Here is a 26,693-nt window from a genome sequence, read left to right on the forward strand (position 1 = left end):
CTATTAGGGAACAGATCAGGGCTATGATTGGGACAAATAGACAAGGCAGTTACACCGGCTACCTAGCTTTGTCTTCAAAGGGATTAAATCAAGTTAGCACTTCCACTTCTAAAGGTGGTCTATCCCAGGGAAATGTTTGCCTAGTCTGTGTCTTGCTGTGTCTGCAGCTGTACTGGAAGAGTTGTGATAACATTGACTCCTAGATTTCTTGTTAGCACAATTGACTCGAGAAGTTTTTGCAAGTATTGTTCAGCCCTTTTCAGCCCCCCCCCCCCCCCCCCCCCCCCCCCCCTCCCTCCCTCCCTCCCTTCCCCTCACCATTGACCAACACTGACTGGCCTTAAGTGCTCAATGTCCATCTGACACATAACAAGGAGGTGGTCGGGGATTAACGACAAGAAACAGCTGAGTTTTTTAAGTGTTGTCTAAGCAGAATAAGGACAAGAACCAAGCACACACCTAAGAGAATCCAGAAAATATCAGTCAAACAAAGGTGAAGACATGCAAACTGATACAGGTTGAAGTAAAACAGAAGACATCCATCCAGGAGACTTGTTTCCCTCTGAGCGACTGGCACACTTTCCTGCTAAATAAATAGTGCTTCCATTCCACTATACAACACCACCCATTACAAACATCATCGAATAGCTGCTTGCTCCCACAGTCCCTCAGAGAAAGTACCTAGAAAACCCTAAAGGCAAAGATTTGCGCCATCGCTTGTGACCAGTGAACAACCCAAAACAAGTTTTCCAAAACAGAAATAATAATAAGTGAAACACCTTTAATAGCTCTTTAAAAGTCTTCAGTTGCCCTTGTCATTATTTCTTCTGTTTTTTGAAGATCTTGAAGGTGTGTTTCTTACGGCTGGCGACGGAGTCTGTGTCTTCTCCCGTGGAGCCACTGTCTTCCTCCAGAGGGCTCTTCTTGGAGGAGAGTTGAGGGATACGGCTGCTTCCCTTGGCCCCTGCAGCCCAAGGCTGGCCCCCTGTGGGGGAGGGGGTGTCGGCATCAGTTGAGTTGAGGCTGAGGGAGCAGGAGGACTCTGACATGGACATACCGATGAGGCCAACGTCCATCTCTCCCAGGCTGGCTGATTTCTCGATGCTGTACACCTTCTTCATCAGGATGGGGCTCTCGGGGACTGGCTCGGTCTGGGCTCCTCCCTCGTGGACACGGTTCCCTCCATTAGGTGTGTGGGCATGCAGGGAGGGCTCGTCGGAGGCGGAGCGGACAGGGGGACCATACAGTAAGGGGGTGGGTTTCACCAGGTGGCCCTTGGAGCTGTAGGCGGACAGACGATCACCGATTTGGGAGAGGGACAGGGAGGAGTCTGAGTCTGAGCGGTTCAGATCCCTGTGGAAGAACAGAAGAGAGTCGGTGGAGGAAGAGGGACAGTGAGGTACAGTCCAGAGACATTCTATCGCCTCTACCACCTAGGCACTTCAGGTAGATCTGAAAGAACTGGACAGATATAAGCAATGGCAGTAGCTCCATTTTCCCCTCTGATAGGCTAGGTGGATGTTTTACCACCTGATGGAATGCTTATACCTTTATAATCCTTTCAGAACTATGGGGTACCTATGGGGTAGAGGCTAGGAATTGTTTCTGCACTGGGCCTGACTGAAAAGGGTATCCAAGCTAAATCACTGCATGCTGGAGGTAATCTATCCAATGCCTGTAAAGCCAAGGACACTGTGGGCACTATTCGCCAACAACAGGACACTGTGGGCACTACTCGCCAACAACAGGACACTGTGGGCACTACTCGCCAACAACAGGACACTGTGGGCACTACTCGCCAACAACAGGACACTGTGGGCACTACTCGCCAACAGGACACTGTGGGCACTACTCAGAAACTGGAACTCCACTCCTGTTAGTAGTGCAGGCAGGGGTCAGGGTAGTTTGGGCAACCAGGATAGACACAGGTTGGGAGTGGATGTAAAAAACTCAAATATGAAAGAATAAAACAACTAAATGGATTTTCAAAGAAAAGTATTAATGCACAGGGCATAATGGATGGGTTATAGTCAGAGGAAACTATCGTTAATGAAAATGACAAAACAGATATGGAAAACAGTGGAATATACTACAGGTGAAATGAATGGGTGAAAAGCCAACGCGCATGCGGTGCGTGTGGAGGGAAGAGAGCAGAGTGGTACCCGAAGCTGCTGCTGCGCTGGAAGTCTGGGATGGTGTCCATGGGCTGAAAATAAGACGAGTGATAGACATGGGAGGAATGAGGAGCAGAGGCGTGTAAGGAGGAGGAGGAGGAGTGGAAGGAGTGGGGCTGACGGTAAGGAGGAGGTGGAGAGGAGCAGATGATCGAGGGGTGCGAGACAGCCGAGGACAGGGGAGGCAGGGGGAGAGCCTCAAACTGTTGGAAGGACTGGCTGTGTGACTGTTGGAGGGTGGCCCTAGACCTGGATGGGTAAGAGGTGCAGTCTCCCTGCTGCCCCGCCAACAGGCAGGTCTCTACCAACCTCTGAGAGCCCATGGCCAGCTGGGAGTCCATGTGGCGCTGACGCAGGGACATCATACTGGGAGCTGCTGACACAACACAGAACAATACCATTATCAACAACCAAAGTCTGATTATACACAACACACAGGGTGAGGGAAAACAGTAGGTTGGAATTAGACTGGGAGGGCAGTAGCAGACATGGGTGTTGGGGACATTTCAGTTCTGAATTGGTGTTCTTGACCTCTGTTCTGAGCACTTCAGTAACGTTTGGTTGTGAGGAAGGCAAGTGATGGCTGTTCAATTACTTGGGCCTTAGCTATGCCATAGCATTAAACAAGAGAAAATGAGGGATGGCACTGTCTGGTGAGACGTTTGGCTGGTGTCTGGTGAGGATTTTTGCAGGGAGTACAAAAGTTAAATATTTCATCATAACTAATCCTTCATGTGTAAAATCAGACAGTGCTGTGTGTTGTGAGAGGGTCTAAGAGTTCTCTGGGTGATGAGGATCAGAGAAAGAAGATCAAGTCATTGGACAGCTTGAGACAGTAAGGCCAGGGGTACATGGACACAGCATAGACAGTTTTCCTTCTCTATCTACAGGCCCTGTCCCAGGCCAGAGTGTTACAGCTATATCCATCTACAGTCCCTGTCCCAGGCCAGAGTGTTACAGCTATATCCATCTACAGTCCCTGTCCCAGGCCAGAGTGTTACAGCTATATCTATCTACATTCCCTGTCCCAGGCCAGAGTATTAAAGCTATATCCATCTACAGTCCCTGTCCCAGGCCAGAGTATTAAAGCTATATCCATCTACAGTCCCTGTCCCAGGCCAGAGTATTAAAGCTATATCCATCTACAGTCCCTGTCCCAGGCCAGAGTATTAAAGCTATATCCATCTACAGTCCCTGTCCCAGGCCAGAGTGTTACAGCTATATCCATCTACAGTCCCTGTCCCAGGCCAGAGTATCAAAGCTATCTCCATCTACAGTCCCTGTCCCAGGCCAGAGTGTTACAGCTATATCTATCTACAGTCCCTGTCCCAGGCCAGCATGTTACAGCTATATCCATCTACAGGCCCTGTCCCAGGCCAGAGTGTTACAGCTATATCCATCTACAGTCCCTGTCCCAGGCCAGAGTGTTACAGCTATATCCATCTACAGTCCCTGTCCCAGGCCAGCGTGTTACAGCTATATCCATCTGCTGTGAGGCTTTGACAGGGGTGTGTGACTTAAGGAGAGAGAGCGTTGAGGTCAGGACAAAGGGGTATAAGTAGCTAACAGGCCAACCAGAGTATTTCCTGAGGGACTGGCTGCCAGAACCCATGGACCACAGATCACTGGCTCGCCGGTCCTTGAGGTAGTTGGTGTCTGTGGGTGGACCAGAGACACGAACGGCAGTCGCAGCCAAAAACCAAAGAGACAGTGTTGGTGGGAGGAGAGAGAGGAAGTGAGGGAGGAGGGAACATGTAATTAATGTGGATTAGAAGACTGAGGACTGTAGTGACAGAGCTCTAGAAGGAGACTGCAGCACCAGAGCTCAGATTACCACTGCAGTAAGTAGCAACCCTTCTCTCTGGGTCAGCTATAATCATAGCCCAGATAGTTAGTATCAGCCCTTATCTCTGGGTCTGCTCTCTCTGGGTCAGCTATTATCATATCCAAGACAGTATCAGTCCTTCTCTCTGGGTCTGCTATAATCATAACCCAAATACTGCCCAGTAGAGCTCAGTGCTGGGTACCAGGAGACCAGTACACATTGATTGACTTTATATGTCAACATTATGTTGTGACAAATATAATATATTTAGGTTGCCAAAAGACGAGAAATAGACATAAGAACTAAAGTACGTTGTTCGCATCATAACTCCCTTTGAGAGCGTAGCTGGTAAATAAAAGCTGTAATTCTCAATTCAAAAGAAGAAACTCTGAGAATGTAATTCCTTAGTGGCTGAAGAAAAGGGATACAGTGCATTCAGAAAGTATTCAGACCCCTTGACTTTTTCCACATTTTGTTACGTTACAGCCTTATTCTAAAATGGATAATAAATAAAATCCTAAATCTACACACATTACCCCATAAAGACAAAGCAAAAACAGGTTTTTCACATTTTTTTTGCAAATTTATAACCAAGCCATCAGGTCAAAGGAATTGTCCATAGAGCTCTGAGACAGGATTGTGTCGAGGCACAGGACAACAAAAACATTATGCAGCATTGAAGGTACTCAAGAACACAGTGGCCTCCATCTCTCTTAAATGGAAGACGTTAGAAACCACCAAGACTCTTGGATTTGCCAAAATGCACTTAAAGGACTCTCAGACCATGAGAAACAAGATGCTCTGGTCTGATGAAACCAAGATTGAACTCCTTGGCCTGAATGCCAAGTGTCAAGTCTGGAGGAAAACTGGCACCATCCCTACGGTGAAGTATGGTGGAGGCAGCATCATGATGTGGGGATGTTTTTCTACAGCAGATACTGGGAGACTAGTCAGGATTGAGGGAAAGATGAACGGAGCAAATTACAGAGAGATCCTTGATGAAAACCAGCTCCAAAGCACCCAGGACCTCAGACTGGGGTGAAGGTTCACCTTCCAACAGGACAATGACCCTAAGCAAACAACCAAGATAATGCAGGAGTGGCTTTGGGACAAGTCTCTGAATGTCCCCGAGTGGCCCAACAAGACTCAAGACTTGAACGTGATCGAACATCTCTGGAGAGACCTGAAAATAGCTGTGCAGCGACGCTCCCCATCCAACCTGACAGAGCTTGAGAGGATCTGGAGAGAAGGATGGGAGAAACTCCCCAAATACAGGTGTGGCAAGCCTGTAGTGTCATACCTAAGAAGAGTCGAGGCTGTAAATCACTGCCAAAGGTGGTTACAGTACTGAGTAAAGGGTCTGAATACTTATGTAAATGTCAAATGTACATTTTTTTATACACTTGCCCAAAAATATAAATACCTATTTTTGCTTTGTCATTTGGGGTAGATTGTGTAGATTGATGAGGGGGCGGGGGACTGTTTAATCAATTTTAACTTAATAAAATGTGGGAAAGGGGTCTGAATACTTTCTGAATGGAGTTTAACATGTACCCCCAGGGGAATTACAATATAAAGCAAGGCTATGTGAGAAAGTAAAACAAACGGTCTTCCAGGCAGCACAACAAGGCCATTGTGCCTTCTTCTTTCCCAAATATAGGCCTAGACCAAAGCTAAAGCCTTATAAAGCTTACAGGAGTACAACAGCCTTTCATATTGCTTACTATTACTTCATGTTCAGCACATTCCATTGGTCAGACTAGGAGACAACTGCTAAAAATAGATCAGCACAAAGATTTGGTGTCATGAAGCATGTATTTTTTCAGAGGTTAAATTTTCACAGCATGGGGATATCAACATTGTGCACCATCTTTACACTCCATCTCAGAAGTGAAATTCCCACATATCAAGGCAACACTAAATTCCAAAATGGAACAAAATAACCAACTGAAAACATAAAAAAAACAGGTGAAATTACAATTCATATATTATAGACTTGCAAACACACAACACCCTCAAATCACAGACAAACACCCTGAATCCCTTCACCAACAAGGCTGCTCATTTTGTAAATTCACAGAATCGTTGATAAATCGTTAATGATAATACTTTGTGGCTGTATGCTAATTTTCATATGAGAGATGATTTTTGGATTTCCCCAGGAGGCCCTTGGTGTATTTAGGGGGTATTTTGCTACCGAGTCCTACAGTGAAGCCGAGGGAGTCGGACGAGCCCTTACATTGCAGAGTTCCGGGCGATATGATGTCCTCGTCCATGTCGTCCATGTCATCAGACATAATGAAGTGCTGGGGCGTGGCCCGGCCACCCATGATGCTGGGGTCAAGGTTCAGGGTGGAGGCCAGGGAGGAGAGCCCAGGGTTGTTGACGATGGTGAACCCCGTCAGAATTTCAATCTGCTGCCAACGGTGCAGCCTCTCCCTCAGAGCAGCAGTCACCTCACCCAGGGCTTGTCTGGACCGGAGGAGAGGAGAGGGAGACGGGGAGGGCAGAGGGATACAAGCAGAGATCACAATGTGAACATAGTTATAGGAGATATTGGCTTAGACAAATCCCAATCTTTAATTAAACTCACTTGGCTGTCAGAATTTGGTGATCCACATTATCCAGACAGGAGCTGTGTGCCACATGGAAGGTCCCAAATATGGTGTTCCTCTTCTTCTTGATCTTCTCTGCCTGCAGTCACACACACACACACAAGATAAAACATTACTCTCCCGTTCTGTCACACTAAGGGTTCAGAGTTTCTCCTGCTCACATGGACAGGGACATCTCCTGGACCTACTCATACGGTTGCTGTGTCTCTGGCTGATTAAATTATATGACAGGCTATTTTATTAAATCGATTACCTAACATTTTATTGATTACGTGATTATATATCAATAGCAGTCAATTACTCATCGTCACCTTATTCAGTCTCATATGAAAGTCGTAAAAATCTTCAAACTCTGGCTAACAAGTTGAATTAGCAATACAAAAATTGGCTTAATTATGTATTTACTAAATAGCTAAATAATCACACAGAATGACATACAAAGGATGGATCATACATTGATTACTAATTATGTCATTAAAAAAAAAAGAGTCCCTAGCAGATAAAACTGTCATGACAGCTGGTTACACAAAGAAAGGGGGTTAGGTTTGAATGAAAGAGCGGGAAGACTGAAGGACAAAGGGATTGGGTCTCTATCGGACCTTGAGAAGCGATGCAACCGTAAACACAGAATCTTATGCATTCTAATAAACGCCCATTCGGAAAAGGAATGGGCTAGGAATGTGTAGACTTTCCAAGATACAATTTATATTGTCCATCATCAGATATAATGTCCCAGACAACAACTGATCTGACGTCACGTACGGCATATCTCCCTCCCTATCTCCCTACGGCATATCTCCCTCCCTAGTCCCCGTACGTACGGCATATCTCCCTCCCTAGTCCCCGTACGGCATATCTCCCTCCCTAGTCCCCGTACGGCATATCTCCCTCCCTAGTCCCCGTACGGCATATCTCCCTCCCTAGTCCCCGTACGGCATATCTCCCTCCCTAGTCCCCGTACGGCAAACGTCCCTTTTTCAGGACCCCGTCTTTCAAAGATAATTCGTAAAAATCCAAATAACTTGACAGATCTTCAATGTAAAGGGTTTAAACCCCGTTTCCCATGCTTGTTCAATAAACAATTAATGAACATACACCTGTGGAACGGTCGTTAAGACACTAACAGCTTACAGACGATAGGCAACTAAGGTCACAGTTATGAAATCTTTTGTGTCCTAAGTTGCCTTTCTACCGACTCTGAAAAACATCAAAAGAAAGATGCCCAGGTTCCCTGCTCATCTGCATGAATGTGCCTTAGGCATGCTGCAAGGAGGCATGAGGACTGCAGATGTGGCCAGGGCAAAAAATTGCATTGTCTGTCCTGTGAGACGCCTAAGACAGCACTACAGGGAGACAGGATGGACAGCTGATCGTCCTCGCAGTGGCAGACCACGTGTAACAGGATCGGTACATCCGAACATCACACCTGCGGGACAGGTACAGGATGGCAACAACAACTGCCCGAGTTACACCAGGAATGCACAATCCCTCCATCAGTGCTCAGAGTGTCCGCAATAGGCTGAGAGAGGCTGGACTGATGGCTTTTAGGCCTGTTGTAAGGCAGGTCCTCACCAGACATCAACAGCAACAACGTTGCCTATGGACACAAACCCACCATCGCAGGACCAGACAGGACTGGCAAAAAGTCCTCTTCACTGACGAGTCACGGTTTTGTCTCACCAGGGTGATGGTCGGATTCGCGTTTATCCTCGAAGGAATGAACGTTACACCGAGGCCTGTACTCTGGAGCGGGATCGAGCTGGGACAGTGTCAAAGCATCATCGGACTGCGCTTGTTGTCACTGCAGGAAAGCTCAACGCTGTGCGAAACAGGGAAGACATCCTCCTCATGTGGTACCCTTCCTGCAGGCTCATCCTGACATGACCCTCCAGCATGACAATGCCACCAGCCATACTGCTCATTCTGTGCGTGATTTCCTGCAAGACAGGAATGTCAGTTCTTTGCCATGGCCAGCGAAGAGCCCGGATCTCCATCCCTTTGAGCATGTCTGGGACCTGTTGGAGGGTGAAGGCTAGGGCCATTCCTCCCAGAAAATGTCCAGGAACTTGCAGGTGCCTTAGTGGAAGAGTGGGGTAACATCTCACAGCAAGAACAGGCAAATCTGGTGCAGTTCATGAGGAGGAGATACACTGCAGTACTTAATGCAGCTGGTGGCCACACCAGATACTGACTAACTTGATTTTGACCCCCTCGCTTTGTTCATGGAAAAATTATTCAATTTCTGTTAGTCACATGTTTGTGGAACTTGTTCAGTTTATGTCTCAGTTGTTGACTCTTGTTATGTTCATACAAATATTTACACGTTAAGTTTGCTGAAAATAAAACGCAGATGACAGTGAGAGGACATTTTTTTTTTTTAGTTTATATCTAGTCCTCATACAGCACATATAGTGGGGCAAAAAAGTATTTAGTCAATCCCCAATTGTGCAAGTTCTCTCACTTAAAAAGATGAGAGAAGCCTGTAATTTTCATCATAGGTACACTTCAACTATGACAGACAAAATGAGAAAAACAAATCAAGAAAATCACATTGTAGGATTTTTAATGAATAAGTATTTGGTCAATAACAAAAGTTTCACAATACTTTGTTATATACCATTTGTTGGCAATGACAGAGGTCAAATGTTTTCTGTAAGTCTTCACATACCGTTGCTGGTATTTTGGCCCATTCCTCCATGCAGATCTCCTCTAGAACAGTGATGTTTTGGGGCTGTTGCTGGGCAACACAGACTTTCAACAAAGATTTTCTATGGGGTTGAGATCTGGAGACTGGCTAGGCCACTCCAGGACCTTGAAATGCTTCTTACGAAGCCACTCCTTTGTTGCCCGGGCGGTGTGTTTGGGATCATTGTCATGCTGAAAGACCCAGCCACATTTCATCTTCAATGCCCTTGCTGATGGAAGGAGGTTTTCACTCAAAATATCACGATACATGGCCCCATTCATTCTTTCCTTTACATGGATCAGTCGTCCTGGTCCCTTTGCATAAAAAAAGCCCCAAAGCATACATGTTCCATCCCCATGCTTCACAGTAGGTATGGTGTTCTTTGGATGAAACTCAGCATTCTTTGTCCTCCAAACACAACGAGTTGAGTTTTTACCAAAAAGTTATATTTTGGTTTCATCTGACCATTCTCCAAATCTTCTTCTGGATCATCCAAATGCTATCTAGCAAACTTCAGACGGGCCTGGACATGTACTGGCTTAAGCAGGGGGACACATCTGGCACTGCAGGATTTGAGTCCCTGGCGGCGTAGTGTGTTACTGATGGTAGGCTTTGTTACTTTGGTCCCAGCTCTCTGCAGGTCATTCACTAGGTCCCCCCGTGTGGTTCTAGGATTTTTGCTCACCGTTCTTGTGATCATTTTGACCCCACGGGGTGAGATCTTGCGTGGAGCCCCAGATCGAGGGAGATTATCAGTGGTCTTGTATGTCTTCCATTTCATAATAATTGCTCCCACAGTTGATTTCTTCAAACCAAGCTGCGCACCTATTGCAGATTCAGTCTTCCCAGCCTGGTGCAGGTCTACAATTTTGTTTCTGGTGTCCTTTGACAGCTCTTTGGTCTTGGCCATAGTGGAGTTTGGAGTGTGACTGTTTGAGGTTGTGGACAGGTGTCTTTTATACTGATAACAAGTTCAAACAGGTGCCATTAATACAGGTAACGAGTGGAGGACAGAGGAGCCTCTTAAAGAAGTTACAGGTCTGTGAGAGCCAGAAATCTTGCTTGTTTGTAGGTGACCAAATACTTATTTTCCACCATAATTTGCAAATAAATTCATAAAAAATCCTACAATGTGATTTTCTGGATTTTTCCCCCTCATTTTGTCTGTCATAGTTGAAGTGTACCTATGAAGAGAATTACAGGCCTCTCATCTTTTTAAGCGGGAGAACTTGCACAATTGGTGGCTGACTAAATACTTTTTTGCCCCACTGTATATCTCTCGTCCTCACGCGGTGTGCATCTCTCGTCCTCACGCGGTGTGCATCTCTCGTCCTCACGCGGTGTGCATCTCTCGTCCTCACGCGGTGTGCATCTCTCGTCCTCACGCGGTGTGCATCTCTCGTCCTCACGCGGTGTGCATCTCTCGTCCTCACGCGGTGTGCATCTCTCGTCCTCACGCGGTGTGCATCTCTCGTCCTCACGCGGTGTGCATCTCTCGTCCTCACGCGGTGTGCATCTCTCGTCCTCACGCGGTGTGCATCTCTCGTCCTCACGCGGTGTGCATCTCTCGTCCTCACGCGGTGTGCATCTCTCGTCCTCACGCGGTGTGCATCTCTCGTCCTCACGCGGTGTGCATCTCTCGTCCTCACGCGGTGTGCATCTCTCGTCCTCACGCGGTGTGCATATCTCGTCCTCACGCGGTGTGCATATCTCGTCCTCACGCGGTGTGCATATCTCGTCCTCACGCGGTGTGCATATCTCGTCCTCACGCGGTGTGCATATCTCGTCCTCACGCGGTGTGCATATCTCTAGTCCTCACGCGGTGTGCATATCTCTAGTCCTCACGCGGTGTGCATATCTCTAGTCCTCACGCGGTGTGCATATCTCTAGTCCTCACGCGGTGTGCATATCTCTAGTCCTCACGCGGTGTGTATCTCTAGTCCTCACGCCGTGTGTATCTCTAGTCCTCAAACTTTTTTAACAAATCAAAAACTGAAAAATTGGGCGTGCAAAATTATTCAGCCCCTTTACTTTCACTTCTCTCCAGAAGTTCAGTGAGGATCTCTGAATGATCCAATGTTGACCTAAATGACTAATGATGATAAATACAATCCACCTGTGTGTAATCAACTCTCTGTATAAATGCACCTGCACTGTGATAGTCTCAGAGGTCCGTTAAAAGCGCAGAGAGCATCATGAAGAACAAGGAACACACCAGGCAGGTCCGAGATACTGTTGTGAAGAAGTTTAAAGCCGGATTTGGATACAAAAAGATTTCCCAAGCTTTAAACATCCCAAGGAGCACTGTGCAAGCGATAACATTGAAATGGAAGGAGTATCAGACCACTGCAAATCTACCAAGACCTGGCCGTCCCTCTAAACTTTCAGCTCATACAAGGAGAAGACTGATCAGAGATGCAGCCAAGAGGCCCATGATCACTCTGGATGAACTGCAGAGATCTACAGCTGAGGTGGGAGACTCTGTCCATAGGACAACAATCAGTCGTATATTGCACAAATCTGGCCTTTATGGAAGAGTGGCAAGAAGAAAGCCATTTCTTAAAGATATCCATAATAAGTGTTGTTTAAAGTTTGCCACAAGCCACCTGGGAGACACACCAAACATGTGGAAGAAGGTGCTCTGGTCAGATGAAACCAAAATTGAACTTTTTGGCAACAATGCAAAACGTTGTGTTTGGCGTAAAAGCAACACAGCTGAACACACCATCCCCACTGTCAAACATGGTGGTGGCAGCATCATGGTTTGGGCCTGCTTTTCTTCAGCAGGGACAGGGAAGATGATTAAAATTGATGGGAAGATGGATGGAGCCAAATACAGGACCATTCTGGAAGAAAACCTGATGGAGTCTGCAAAAGACCTGAGACTGGGACGGAGATTTGTTTTCCAACAAGACAATGATCCAAAACATAAAGCAAAATCTACAATGGAATGGTTCAAAAATAAACATATCCAGGTGTTAGAATGGCCAAGTCAAAGTCCAGACCTGAATCCAATCGAGAATCTGTGGAAAGAACTGAAAACTGCTGTTCACAAATGCTCTCCATCCAACCTCACTGAGCTCGAGCTGTTTTGCAAGGAGGAATGGGTGTGCAAAACTGATAGAGACATATCCCAAGCGACTTACAGCTGTAATCGCAGCAAAAGGTGGCGCTACAAAGTATTAACTTAAGGGGGCTGAATAATTTTGCACGCCCAATTTTTCAGTTTTTGATTTGTTAAAAAAGTTTGAAATATCCAATAAATGTCATTCCACTTCATGATTGTGTCCCACTTGTTGATTCTTCACAAAAAAATACAGTTTTATATCTTTATGTTTGAAGCCTGAAATGTGGCAAAAGGTCGCAAAGTTCAAGGGGGCCGAATACTTTCGCAGGGCACTGTATCTAGTCCTCATGCGGTGTATATATCTAGTCCTCATGCGGTGTATATATCTAGTCCTCATGCGGTATATATATCTAGTCCTCATGCAGTGTTTATATCTAGTCCTCATGCAGTGTTTATATCTAGTCCTCATGCAGTGTTTATATCTAGTCCTCATGCGGTGTTTATATCTAGTCCTCATGCGGTGTTTATATCTAGTCCTCATGCGGTGTATATCTCTAGTCCTCATGCGGTGTTTATATCTAGTCCTCATGCGGTGTATATCTCTAGTCCTCATGCGGTGTTTATATCTAGTCCTCATGCAGTGTTTATATCTAGTCCTCATGCGGTGTTTATATCTAGTCCTCATGCGGTGTAAATCTCTAGTCCTCATGCGGTGTATATCTCTAGTCCTCATGCGGTGTTTATATCTAGTCCTCATGCGGTGTTTATATCTAGTCCTCATGCGGTGTTTATATCTAGTCCTCATGCGGTGTTTATATCTAGTCCTCATGCGGTGTTTATATCTAGTCCTCATGCGGTGTTTATATCTAGTCCTCATGCGGTGTTTATATCTAGTCCTCATGCGGTGTATATATCTAGTCCTCATGCGGTGTATATCTCTAGTCCTCATGCGGTGTATATATCTAGTCCTGTGGCATCTCACCCCTTCTTTCGCCACCAGTAGCTGTTTCTCAGCATTCTGCTTCTTGATGTTGTAGTACTGCACCTCCACCTCATGGGTGAGCTGGAGCCACTTCTGGAGGGACTCTGGTGGGGACCAGCTGCAGCGAGACTCCAGCTCCTTCTCTGCTTTCTTCAGGGCCATGCGCACCTGCAAAAATACACACACGTCACACAGACCAGAAGTCAACCTACAGCATTTAACTTCTTCTGACTCAAAACAGCAGTGAAAAGAACACACTAAAGTCTCAACGCCAAAAGTCAAAGTGGTTAAACACAAATGAATCATTCCCACAGTGTCCCTCTGGACCATGGTGTAAATGTGGATGGGGAGGTGGGAGAGGGAAATGTGATCTCATTGGCGTGTGAAAGCTAGCACTCTCTTTGTCTCCAGACATCCTCATTAAGAGCTGCGCAAATGAGCCCAGAGCCATAGAGGCATCCACCCGCCCTTAAGACTCAATCACTGACAAGCCTTAATGGAGCACCACTGGGCCAGCCAGGGAGCCTGCAAGCCATGTGCACAGGGAGAGTTAGGGCTAGGTGATCAGGGAGCCTGCAAGCCATGTGCACAGGGAGAGTTAGAGCTAGGTGAGCAGGCTAGCCTGCAAGCCATGTGCACAGGGAGAGTTAGAGCTAGGTGAGCAGGCTAGCCTGCAAGCCATGTGCACAGGGAGAGTTAGGGCTAGGTGTGCAGGGAGACTGCAAGCCATGTGCACAGGGGAAAGTTAGGGCTAGGTGAGCAGGGAGCCTGCAAGCCATGTGCACAGGGGAAAGTTAGGGCTAGGTGAGCAGGGAGCCTGCAAGCCATGTGCACAGGGAGAGTTAGGGCTAGGTGAGCAGGGAGCCTGCAAGCCATGTGCACAGGGGAGAGTTAGGGCTAGGTGAGCAGGGAGCCTGCAAGCCATGTGCACAGGGAGAGTTAGGGCTAGGTGAGCAGGGGGCCTGCAAGCTATGTGTACAGGGAGCGTTAGGGCTAGGTGAGCAGGGAGCCTGCAAGCCATGTGCACATGGGAGAGATCTTTTCTGATCAGGCAGGCATGAGGACTGACCTGGTTTGACCTCCACAGATGAAATGATAATTCTAAATCCTGTGAAGAACTAGGCCATGGTTTAGGGTGCAATATGCCCTGTCTGCAGTCAGGAGCGGTGAATCGAATCCTTACTTCATATGAAAACATTCTGATCCATCATGCCTACGAAGAGCTTTTATTTATATATACACATATATATACACACACACACATGTGTATGTATATATATATATATATATATATATATATATACACACATGCATACACACACATGTGTGTATGCATGTGTATATATATATATATATATATATATATATATATATACACACACATGCATACACACACACACACACACACATACACACACACACACACACACACACACACACACACACACATACTAGCTCTTCGTAGGCATGTATGCTGAAAAGGAGGGAGCCATCTTTCTCTAGTCATATCTTGAGAACTGAAATCAGATAAAGGAGTGACTATTGCTTCCTCCATCAGACTACAGTGTTCTCAGGAGACCATAGTGATCGTAGTAGAATGAAGAGTACACAACATGAGCCCTCTGCTCAGCTGCCCTGTGTGGGCCGAACACTGCTTCTTTTCCTGACATTTCCCTGATGGGCAAAGAGCTGAGTGGGAGTTATGCCTACTGATAGCATTCTGCATCTGATCCATCTAAATGTTTAGCTGGCTCCCTAGAATATAGAGTGGTTAACAGGGTTCAGTCAAGTCTCCCCTCTCTGGAATTAATATACAGGATCATGTTACTGGCCTCAACCACACCTTGTTTCTCAACAAGTACCCCGCTAGAATAATTCCCCCTCTCTCATCCACATGCATTTGTTATCCACACCTGCCCCTCCCCAAAGTGGTACAGTCCAGTACCTGGTCCAGCTCCTCCTCGGCGTATTTCTGCCGACTCAGCTCGTTCTCGGTGCCCTCGCGGAGCTCCTTCAGCCGCTGGGCCTCCTGCTTGGCACAGTTGATCTCATCCCTCAGCTTCTGTTCCAGGTTCACCTTCTCCACCTCTACTGTACGGTGCTCCTCCTGGGCTATCTGCAGCCTGAGAGCGAGATAATCTTTTACTATCTCATCCTGGAATATACAAGGTCTGAGGTCATCTGCCTTTGGCCTAAAGAGCAGGAGCCCAGACTTAAAGATATTGGAAATACAGACATTGTTATCCTACAAGAAACATGTTATAGAGGAGACGGACCCACTGGTTGCCCTCTAGGTTACAGAGAGGTGGTAGTCCCATCCACCAAACTACCAGGTGTGAAACAGGGAAGAGACTCAGGAGGTATGCTAATTTGGTATAGAGCAGACTATACATACTTTTTGGAGAAATGTCCTCTGGTCTGAGGAAACAAAAATAGAACTGTTTGGCCATAATGACCATCGTTATGTTTGGAGGAAAAAGGGGGAGGCTTTCAAGCCAAAGAACACCATCCCAACCGTGAAGCACGGGGGTGGCAGCATCACATTGTGGGGGTGCTTTGCTGCAAGAGGAACTGGTGCACTTCACAAAATAGATGGCATCATGAGGTAGAAACATTATGTGGATATATTGAAGCAACATCAAGACATCAGTCAATCAAATCAAATTGTATTTGTCACATGCACATGGTTAGCAGATGTTAATGCGAGTGTAGCGAAATGCTTGTGCTTCTAGTTCCGACAATGCAGTAATAACCAACGAGTAATCTAACCTAACAATTCCACAACTACTACCTTATACACACAAGTGTAAAGGGATAAAGAATATGTCCATAAAGATATATGAAGTAATAAAGCTTGGTCGCAAATGGGTATTCCAAATGGACAATGATCCCAAGCATTCTTCCAAAGTTTAAGGACAACTTAGTCAAGACATTGGAGTGGCCATCACAAAGCCCTGACCTCAATCCCATAGAAAATTTGTTGGCAGAACTGAAAAAGCATGTGTGAGCAAGGAGGCCTACAAACCTGACTCAGTTACACAAGGTGTGAGGAGGAATGGGCCAAAATTCACCCAACTTATTGTGGGAAGCGTGTGGAAGGCAACCCGTAACATTTGACCCAAGTTAAATAATTTAAAGGCAATGCTACCAAACACTAATTGAGTGTACGTTAACTTCTGACTCACTGGGAATGTGATGAAAGAAATAAAATCTGAAATAAATAATTCTCTACTATTATTCTGACATCTCACATTCTTAAAATAAAGTAATGATCCTAACTGCCCTAAAATAGTTTTTTTAATTTTTTTTTACCAGGATTAAAGGTCAGTAATTGTGAAAAACTGAGTTTAAATGTATTTGGCTAAGGTGTATGCAAACTTCAGCCTTCAACTGTATGCACACACCACCTTTCTGTTTGAATTGGTTTAGCATTTTTTGAAACAAGTTATTTTTTCCATTTCAATTCACCAATTTGGACTATTTTGTGTTTGTCTGTTACATGAAATCCAAATAAAAAACAATTTAAATTACAGGTTGTAATGCAACAACATAGGAAAAACACCAAGGGGGATGAATACTGTTGCAAGGCAATGTATATATCAACTAATTGGCGAGAGCAGTAGAACAGTCTGCAGCACCTGGCCTCACCCTACTAGAATCTGAAGTCAAATGTCGACAATTTGCTGATGCTGGTGCTTCTGTCCCCACCCAAGGAGGGCATAATAGTAGCACCTAGATATTCTGCACAGATTCTGTCAGACCTGGGCCCTGACAGTAAATCTCAGTTAGACAAAAATACTGGTCCATTTGCCAGGACCACAAATTCAAATTCCATCTATACACTTGTTGACCTAGAGCACACAACAAACTATACCAACCTCAGCCTAAAAAGCAGCACCACAGGTGCTGTCTAAAAATACTTGAATAATTTATAGAACCCTATTGCCCTTTGTGGTTGTGAGTAGAGGTCGACCGATTATGATTTTTCAACGCCGATACCGATACCGATTATTGGAGGACCAAAAAAGCCGATACCGATTTAAAAATCGGCTGACTTTTTAAAATGTATTTGTAATAATGACAATTACAACAATACTGAATGAACACTTATTTTAACTTAATATAATACATCAATAAAATAAATTTAGCCTCAAATAAATAATGAAACATGTTCAATTTGGTTTAATAATGCAAAAACAAAGTGTTGGAGAAGAAAGTAAAAGTGCAATATGTGCCATGTAAGAAAGCTAACGTTTCAGTTCCTTGCTCAGAACATGAGAACATATGAAAGCTGGTGGTTCCTTTTAATATGAGACTTCAATATTCCAAGGTAAGAGGTTTTAGGTTGTAGTTAATATAGTATTTATAGGACTATTTCCCTCTATACCATTTGTATTTCATTAACCTTTGACTATTGGATGTTCTTATAGGCACTATAGTGTTGCCAGTGTAACAGTATAGCTTCCGTCCCTCTCCTCGCCCCTACCTGGGCTCAAACCAGGGACCCATCGACAGCAGCCACACTCGAAGCATTGTTACCCATCACTCCACAAAAGCCCCTCTGCAAGGGGAATAACTACTTCAAGTCTCAGAGCGAGTTACGTTTGAAACGCTATTAGCGCACACCCAGCTAACTTGCTAGCCATTTCACATCGGTTACACCAGCCAATAGGCTGATAAGGTTGAAGTCATAAACAGCGCTGTGCTTGTGAAGAGCTGCTGGCAAAACGGACGAAAGTGCTGTTTGAATGAATGATTACGAGCCTGCTGCTGCTCAGTCAGACTGCTCTATCAAATCAGACTTAATTATAACATAATAACACACAGAAATACGAGCCACAGGTCATTAAGATGGTCGAATCCGTAAACTATTATTTAGACAACAAAACGTTTATTATTTCAGTGAAATACGGAACCGTTCGGTATTTTATCTAACGGGTGGTATCCCTAAGTCTAAATATTCTTGTTACATTGCACAACCTTCAATGTTATGTCATAATTACGTAAAATTCTGGCCAATTAGTTTGCAGAGCAGAATTAGGCCGATACCCGCTAATTAGACCTGGCTCTCAAGAGAAGACAGGCTATGTGCACAATGTCCACAAAATGAGGTGGAAACTGAGCTGCACTTCCTAACCTCCTGCCAAATGTATGACCACATTAGACACAATTTCCCTCAGACCCACAAAGAATTTGAAAACAAATCCGATTTTAATAAACTCCCATATCTATTGGGTGAAATACCATGCAATCACCGCAGCAATTATTTGTGACCTGTTGCCACAAGAAATGGGCAACCAGTGAAGAACAAACACCGTTGTAAATATACCCATATTTGTTTTTCCTTTTGTATTTGCACATCGTTATAACACGTCTCTATTACTTTGAAACTTGTGAGGGTAATGTTCCCTGTACATTTTTCATTGTTTATTTCACTTTTGTATATTATCTATTTCACTTGCTTTGGCAATGTAAACATATGTTTCCCATGCCAATAATGCACCTTGAATTGAGCGAGAGCGCGAGAGAGAGAAAAAAGAGAAAGAGAATCAGACAAGGAAAAGCATGAGATGTGATCTGTTCTTTTCCTGATCACATGGCATGACCAGGAAGAATTGTGGGGCCTTATTACAGGTGCTCATAATCAGTGACTCATCAGGGGCAAACAATAGAAGTGCCTGTATAATTTCACTGCTAGATTCCAGGGAGCCTGGCATGTCCACATAGTATCCTCCAACCAGCTGTCCTTGGACCTTTTTGCTCCTTGCTATAAAGAATGACCACTATAGAGCCCAAGGAAGCCAGGGATCCATCATTTTCTGATATATATGCTACATGTAGTTGAGATTCCCTGGGCAGAGATAAAGACATGGTTTGTTTTACAGGCAGGGTCCGGTTTGAAGCGCTAACTACAGTAGGGGGAAGTACACTGACTGTAGCAGCCTGTTGCCTTGTAACTACATCAAACAGTTGAGCACTAGTCTGTAGTTCCGGACTGTAAGCCTATCACAGGAATTCAGAGAACTTCCACGCTTTACATTTTACACATAACTGACCAGATATTCTTGAAAAACAACATAAATACGTTATTCAGTGAAACTAAAGCAACAGAGAGCACAGATCATACAGTCAAGCGAGTGTCTTCTCCAAATCAAATCTCATTCGTCACATGCGCTGAATACAACAGGTGTTGTATTCTACACCTGTATATGGTATATGTAATAAAGACAATTACAACAATGCTGAATGAACACTTATTTTAACTTAATATAATGCATAAATACAATCTATTTAGTCTCAAATAAACAATGAAACATGTTCAATTTGGTTTAAATAATGCAAAAACACAGCGTTAGAGAAGTAAAAGTGCAATATGTGCCATGTAAAAAAATAAACAATTCCTCGCTCAGAACATGAGAACATATGAAAGCTGGTGGTTCAATATTCCAAGTTAGAGGTTTTAGGTTGTAGTTATTATAGGAATTCTGACACGTCGACTATTTCTCTCTATACTATTTGTATCTCATATACCTTTGACTATTGGATGTCCTTATAGGCACTTTAGTATTGCCAGTCTAATCTCGGGAGTTGATAGGCTTGAAGTCATAAACCGCGCTGTGCTTCAAGCATTGCTAAGAGCTGCTGGCAAAACGCAGTAAAGTGCTGTTTGAATGAATGCTGACGAGCCTGCTGCTGCCTACCATCGCTCAGTCAGACTGCTCTATCAAATCATATACTTAATTATAATACAATAACACAGAAATACGAGCCTTAGGTCATTAATATGATCAAATCCGGAAACTATAATTTAGAAAACAAAACATTTATTCTTTCAGTGAAATACGGAACCGTTCCGTATTTTATCTAACGGGTGGCAACCCAAAGTCTAAATATTGCTGTTACATTGCACAACCTTCAATGTTATGTCATAATTATGTCAAATTCGGTCTTCACACAGTTTGCAACGAGCCATTCGGCCCAAACTGTTGCATATACCCTGACTCTGTTTGCACTAAACGCAAGAGAAGTGACACAATTTTCCTAGTTAATATTGCCTGCAAACATGAATTTCTTTTAACTAAATATGCAGGTTTAAAAATATATATACTTCTGTGTATTGATTTTAAGGCATTGATGTTTATGGTTAAGTACATTTGTGAAAGGATTGTGCTTTTTTCGTGAATGCGCTTTTCTTAAATCATCACCCTTTTGGCAAAGTTGAAGTAGGCTGTGATTCGATGATACATTAACAGGCACCGCATTGATTATATGCAACGCAGGACAAGCTAGTTAACCTAGTAATATCATCAACCATGTGTAGTTAACTAGTGATTACGTGATTGTTTTTTTATGAGATAAGTTTAATGCTAGCTAGCAACTTACCTTGGCTCCTTGCAACCACAAGGTCCTTTTGACGCTACACTCGCGTAACAGGTGGTCAGCGTTAGAGGTCGACCGATTAATCGGAATGGCCGATTAATTAGGGCCGATTTCAAGCTTTCATAACAATCGGAAATCAATAATTTTGGACGCCAATTCTTTTTTTTCCAACTTTATTTAATCTTTATTTAACTAGGCAAGTCAGTTAAGAACACATTCTTATTTTCAATGACGGCCTAGGAACGGTGGGTTAACTGCCTTGTTCAGGGGCAGAACGACAGATTTTTACCTCGTCAGCTCAGGGATTCAATCTTGCAACCTTACGGTTAACTAGTCCAACTCTCTAACCACCTGCCTCACGAGGAGCCCATCTGTTACGCAAATGCAGTAAGAAGCCAAGGTAAGTTGCTAGCTAGCATTAACCTCTCTAGGGTATGTGGAACGTTAGCGTCCCACCTGGCCAACATCCAGTGAGATTGCAGAGCGCCAAATTCACATACAGAAATTCTCATAAAAATTAAGAAAACACAACATATTTTACATAGGTTTAAAGATGAACTTCTTGTGAATCCAACCAAGGTGTCAGATTTATAAAATGCTTTACGGTGAAAGCATACCTTACGATTATTTGAGAATTGCCTATAATTTCCACCTGTTGTCTATTCCATTTGCACAACAGCATGTGAAATGTATTGTCAATCAGTGTTGCTTCCTAAGTGGACAGTTTGATTTCACAGAAGTGTGATTGACTTGGAGTTACATTGTGTTGTTTAAGTGTTCCCTTTATTTCTTTGAGCAGTGTATTTCAACCGGACAATAACGTTGTCAATATAAAAGGTAAACAAGAAAGGCACTCTCTCGGTCGCGTGCATGAAAAAGCTCTGACACGGCAGGGTCCACTCATTCAGACTGCTCTTACTCCCTCATTTTTTAGAATACAAGCCTGAAACAATTTATAAAGACTGTTGACATCTAGTGGAAGACTGTTGACATCTAGTGGAAGACATAGGAACTGCAATTTGAGTCCTAAGTCAATGGATACTGTAATGGCATTGAATAGAAAACTACAAAACCCCAAAAAAACTACTTCCTGAATGGATTTCTCTCAGGTTTTCGCCTGCCAAATCAGTTCTGTTATTCTCACAGACACTATTTTAACAGTTTTGGAAACTTTAGAGTGTTTTTTATCCAAATTAGATGCATATCATATCTTCTGGGCCCGAGTAGCAGGCCGTTTAATTTGGGCATGCTTTCCAAAATTCCTGAATGCTACCCCCTACCCTAGAGAAGTTCAACTTAATCAATCATAATCACTAGTTGTAACTACACATGGTTGATGATATTACTAGTTTATCTAGCGTGTCCTGCGTTGCATATAATCGATGCAGTGGGCATTCGCAAAAAAGGACTGTCATTGCTCCAATGTGTACCTAACAATAAACATCAATGCCTTTCTTAAAATCAATACACAGAATTCTCTTGCACTTCTCTTGCATTCATTGCACGTAGAGTCAGGGTATATGCAACAGTTTGGGTCGCCTGGCTCATTGCGAACTAATTTGCTCGTTCCTGGTTCGGAATGGTTCCGTATTTCACTAAAATAATAAATTTATTGTTTGTTTTCGAAACTATAGTTTCCAGATTTGACCATATTAATGACCTAAGGCTCATATTTCTGTGTTATTATATTATAATTAAGTATATGATTTGATAGAGCAGTCTGACTGAGCGATGGTAGGCACCTGCAGGCTCATAAGCATTCATTCAAACAGCACTATTGTGCGTTTTGCCAGCAGCGCTGCTGTTTATGATTTCAAGCCTATCAACTCCCGAGATTAGGCTGGTGTAACGATGTGATGTGAAATGGTGAGCTAGTTAGCGGGGTGCGCGCTAATAGCGTTTCAAACATCACTCTCTCTGAACATTGGAGTAGTTGTTCCCCTTGCTCCGCATGGGTAACGCTGCTTCGAGGGTGGCTGTTGTTGTGTTCCTGGTTCGAGCCCAGGTAGGAGTGAGGAGAGGGACGGAAGCTATACTGTTACACTGGCAATACTAAAGTGCCTATAAGAACATCCAAAGGTATATGAAATACAAATAGTATAGAGAGAAATAGTCATATAATTCCTATAATAACTACAACCTAAAACTTCTTACCTGGGAATATTGAAGACTCATGTTAAAAGGAGCCACCAGCTTTCATATGTTCTCATGTTCTGAGCAAGGAACTGAAACGTTAGCTTTCTTACATAGCACATATTACACTTTTACTTTCTTCTCCAACACTTTGTTTTTGCATTATTTAAACCAAATTGAACATATTTCATTATTTATTTGAGGCTAAATTGATTTTATGTATTATATTAAGTTAAAATAGGTGTTCATTCAGTATTGTTGTAATTGTCATTATTACAAATACATTTTAAAAATTGGCCGATTTTTAAATCGGTATAGTCTTTTTTGGTCCTCCAATAATTGGTATCGGTGTTGAAAAATCATAAATCGGTCGACCTCTAGTCAGCATGCCACGCAGTTTCCTCGTGGATTGCAATGTAATCGGCGTCCAAAAAGGCCAATTACCGATTGTTATGAAAACTTGAAATTGGCCCCAATTTATCGGCCTTGCCGATTCATCGGTTGACCTCTAGTATGTACATGTAAATAGAGTTAATGAAATTGACTACTTTATACTACTTGCTCTGTAGACAATGCCATTGACTAAACACCAGCCTTATAGTAGGCTAAGAATGTGATTGAGGGGGTGCAAAGATAGCATGAGGGGCTTGCATCTTACAGTATGTGGCTGAAAACAATGGCTAATGTGTAGAGGGCAGAGGACCTTGGGCAGCTGTCACAGTACTGAATGATGTCAAGGCTTGGCCAGGCCAGGCCAGGGCCCCAGTGGTGACAGAGGGCCCAGTACTCTATGGCCGTTCTGTATTGGGATCATGGTGCTCTTTTTCTGCCACAGTATAATGTCCCCAGTGCCTCAGACATGACTATATAAACAACCAACAAGGAGCCCATTTGTGGGATGGGTGGCTGTGTCATGCTGGGTTAGTACGTGTCAGATCACGCCATCCTGTGAGGTCGGTCACAAGACCACAGTTCAAACACACAGAGGGCCCACTGGGAGAAATAGGACTATAGATATTCATGTAAAATCTACAAGGAGACTGCTTTAGCTTGTACACAGCCTAGCTTGCAATGTTTTAAAGGGGTCATAGCATATGTATGAGATTATCAATATCTGATGAGAATTGGTACATTGAAATTATGAACAGCATTTCAATTAATATAAATGAACCTGAATCCATGAAATACCCGCATGAGTTAAAAAAAATACATGAGTCATTTTGAGAGCAGGTTTTACAGGGCGAATTGAGGCTGAGATGAGAAAGGAGGCAGGAAGTGTAATGCTGTTTTACATCACCAGAGAGCAGCCTCATCCCACCAGAGGAAGAGGAGAAGGCAGAGGGCTGCAGTCATGAGTAGCCTGAAGTATCACCCCGAATTCAATTCCGCTGCTCTATTGAATCCCCCATCCGACAAGTTGTTTGTGTGACTTCATTTCAAAATGACGGGGCGCATTGTACAAAACAAATTCATCAGCGAATGGATCGTCTAACAAATCCAACCAGTCACCATATCAAAGTTGACAATGTCATCATGCAGGTCGGCTCAGACCCAACCCATCGGTTTCTGGGACGAATCAGAACGGTCAGAATGTATTCGCATTCTAGATATCGTCAGGGAGGGAGGCAAATCCAGACTCCTGGTGGAGAAGAAATGTTAGAGTGATGTGGATGGGTAGCCAGGCAACAGTGAAAGGTGATCCGGGGGGCTGAGGATGGAAAATGTGGGCAGTGGGCCCTCCCTCTAATGCTCTTGACCCTGACCTCTACCATTCACTAGCCACAGCTTCAGCAGCAACAACAGCAGGGCAGGGCAGGCACACAGCATTGCAGACGCTCAGCCCCACTGCACTGCAGGGTACAAGCAACATCAAAGCCTATTTGCAGCACCGGCTCAGTAGCTCCAGGCTGACTGGGCTGTTAGAGATTTGTATGAATAGCATTCCTACGAGTGAGACTAGTTTTAAATCAATATCATTTATGAGTAACTGGAATATGAGCAGCAGCAGAACGTGGATCAAGTATAGAACATTCAGAAAATATTCAGACCCCTTGACTTTTTCCACGTTGTTACATTAGTCGTATTCTAAAATGTAATAAATAAAAACAATTCCTCAATCTACACACAATACCCCATAATGACAAAGGGAAAACAGGTTTTAGACATTTTTGCAAATATTAAAAAAAATACAAAACAGAAATACATTATTTACATAAGTATTCAGACACTTTGCTATGAGACTCGAAATTGAGCTTAGGTGCATCCTGTTTCCTAAAATGTTTCGACAACTTGATTGAAGTCCACCTGTGGTAAATTTAATTGATTGGACATGATTTGGAAAGGCACACACTGGTCTTTGTAAGGTTCCACAGCTGACAGTGCATGTCAGAGCAAAAACTAAGCCACGAAGTTGAAGGAATTGTCCGTAGAGCTCGTAGTCAGGATTGTGTCGAGGCACAGATCTGGGGAAAGGTTACCAAAACATTTCTGCAGCATTGAAGGTCCCCAAGAACAAAGTGGCCTCGTTCTTAAATGGAACAAGTTTGGAACCAACAAGATTCTTCTTAGAGCTGGCTGCCCGGCCAAACTGAGCAATCAGGGGAGAAGGGCCTTGGTCAGAGAGGTGACCATGAACCCGATGGTCAATTGGACAGAACTCAGGAACTCCTCTGTGGAGATGGGAGAAACTTCCAAAAGGACAACAATCTCTGCAGCGCTCCACCAATCAGGCCTATATGGTAGAGAGGCCAGATGGATTCCACTCCTCAGTAAAAGGCACATGACAGCTGGCTTGGAGTTAGCCAAAAGGCACCTAAAGGACTCTCAGACAATAAGAAACAAGATTCGCTGGTCTGATAAAACCAACACTGAACTATTTGGCCCGAATGCCAAGCATCACGTCTGGATGAAACCTGGCACCATCATCATGCTGTGGGGATTGTTTTTTAACGTTAGGGACTGGGAGACTAGTCAAGATAGAGGGAAAGATGAACAAAGCAAAGTACAGAGAGATCCTTGATGAAAATCTTCTCCAGAGCACTCAGGATTTCAGACTGGGATGAAGGTTCACCTTCCAACAGGACAACGACCTTAAGCCAAGACAACGCAGCAGTGGCTTTGGTACAAGTCTCTGAATTTCCTTGAGTTGCCCAGCCCGAGCCCAGACATGAACCCGATCGAACATCTCTGGAGAGACCTGAAAATAGCTGTGCAGCAACGCTCCCCATCCAACCTAACAGAGTCTTAGAGGATCTGCAGAGAAGAATGGGAGAAACTCCTCAAATACAGGTGTGCCAAGCTTGTAGCGTCATAGTCTCGAGTCTTCTAGGGTGTAATCGCTGCCAAAGGTGCTTCAACAAAGTACTGAGTAAAGGGTCTGAATACTTATGTAAATAAGGGACGTTTAAAGACACAGAGGACATGACCCCTCTCCCCTTCAGCTCCCAGAGAGAGCACAGGAGACAGGCCAGCCTGCCCACGTAGTCACACGGAGTCACCCTGTCTTGCATGTTCTCTTCCCCTGCCTCCATTACAGGGCTCACATAGGAGGCATGTTGGCCTGTCCCACCAGTCCCACACAGACAGTCTGTATGCTCCCATTCACTGTTACAGTAATAAGTGTTTAACAGGAGGGTAGCAAGCATCTCAATGTCAATGCTCTGGTTTGCTGTGGTATAACAACTGTAGTCGAAGGTCTATAACCCCATAGGTAACAAACCACAAAACAGCAACAATACAAAACTGCATGCACATTAGTTAGTATGCATGAGATGATGCAATCCTAGCAATTGGCATTTCACATTCTCATTTAGTGTCAGTGGATGTTCACTA

At 44.1% G+C, this 26,693-nt stretch overlaps 1 protein-coding gene across 2 annotated transcripts in view; it reads right to left on the reverse strand.

The window, feature by feature from the left end:
- Window positions 1-291: 291 nt before the first annotated feature.
- Window positions 292-26,693, reverse strand: part of LOC110503167 (stromal interaction molecule 1) — a 56,643-nt gene continuing 30,241 nt past the window's right edge. Inside the window, exons 8-13 of one of the 2 annotated variants that reach the window (XM_021581519.2) lie at window positions 15,295-15,472; window positions 13,350-13,517; window positions 6,593-6,693; window positions 6,239-6,471; window positions 2,484-2,550; window positions 292-1,353 (exon numbers count right to left, since the gene is read on the reverse strand). In XM_021581519.2, coding sequence (XP_021437194.2) covers window positions 819-1,353; window positions 2,484-2,550; window positions 6,239-6,471; window positions 6,593-6,693; window positions 13,350-13,517; window positions 15,295-15,472 — 1,282 coding nt within the window. In that variant the 3' untranslated portion in view covers window positions 292-818. The remainder of the gene's footprint in view (window positions 1,354-2,483; window positions 2,551-6,238; window positions 6,472-6,592; window positions 6,694-13,349; window positions 13,518-15,294; window positions 15,473-26,693) is intronic. The other variant, XM_021581520.2, reaches the window with a different exon arrangement.

Source organism: Oncorhynchus mykiss, chromosome 24 (genome assembly GCF_013265735.2).
Source record: "Oncorhynchus mykiss isolate Arlee chromosome 24, USDA_OmykA_1.1, whole genome shotgun sequence".
In the NCBI taxonomy this organism is placed as follows: Eukaryota; Metazoa; Chordata; class Actinopteri; order Salmoniformes; family Salmonidae; genus Oncorhynchus; species Oncorhynchus mykiss.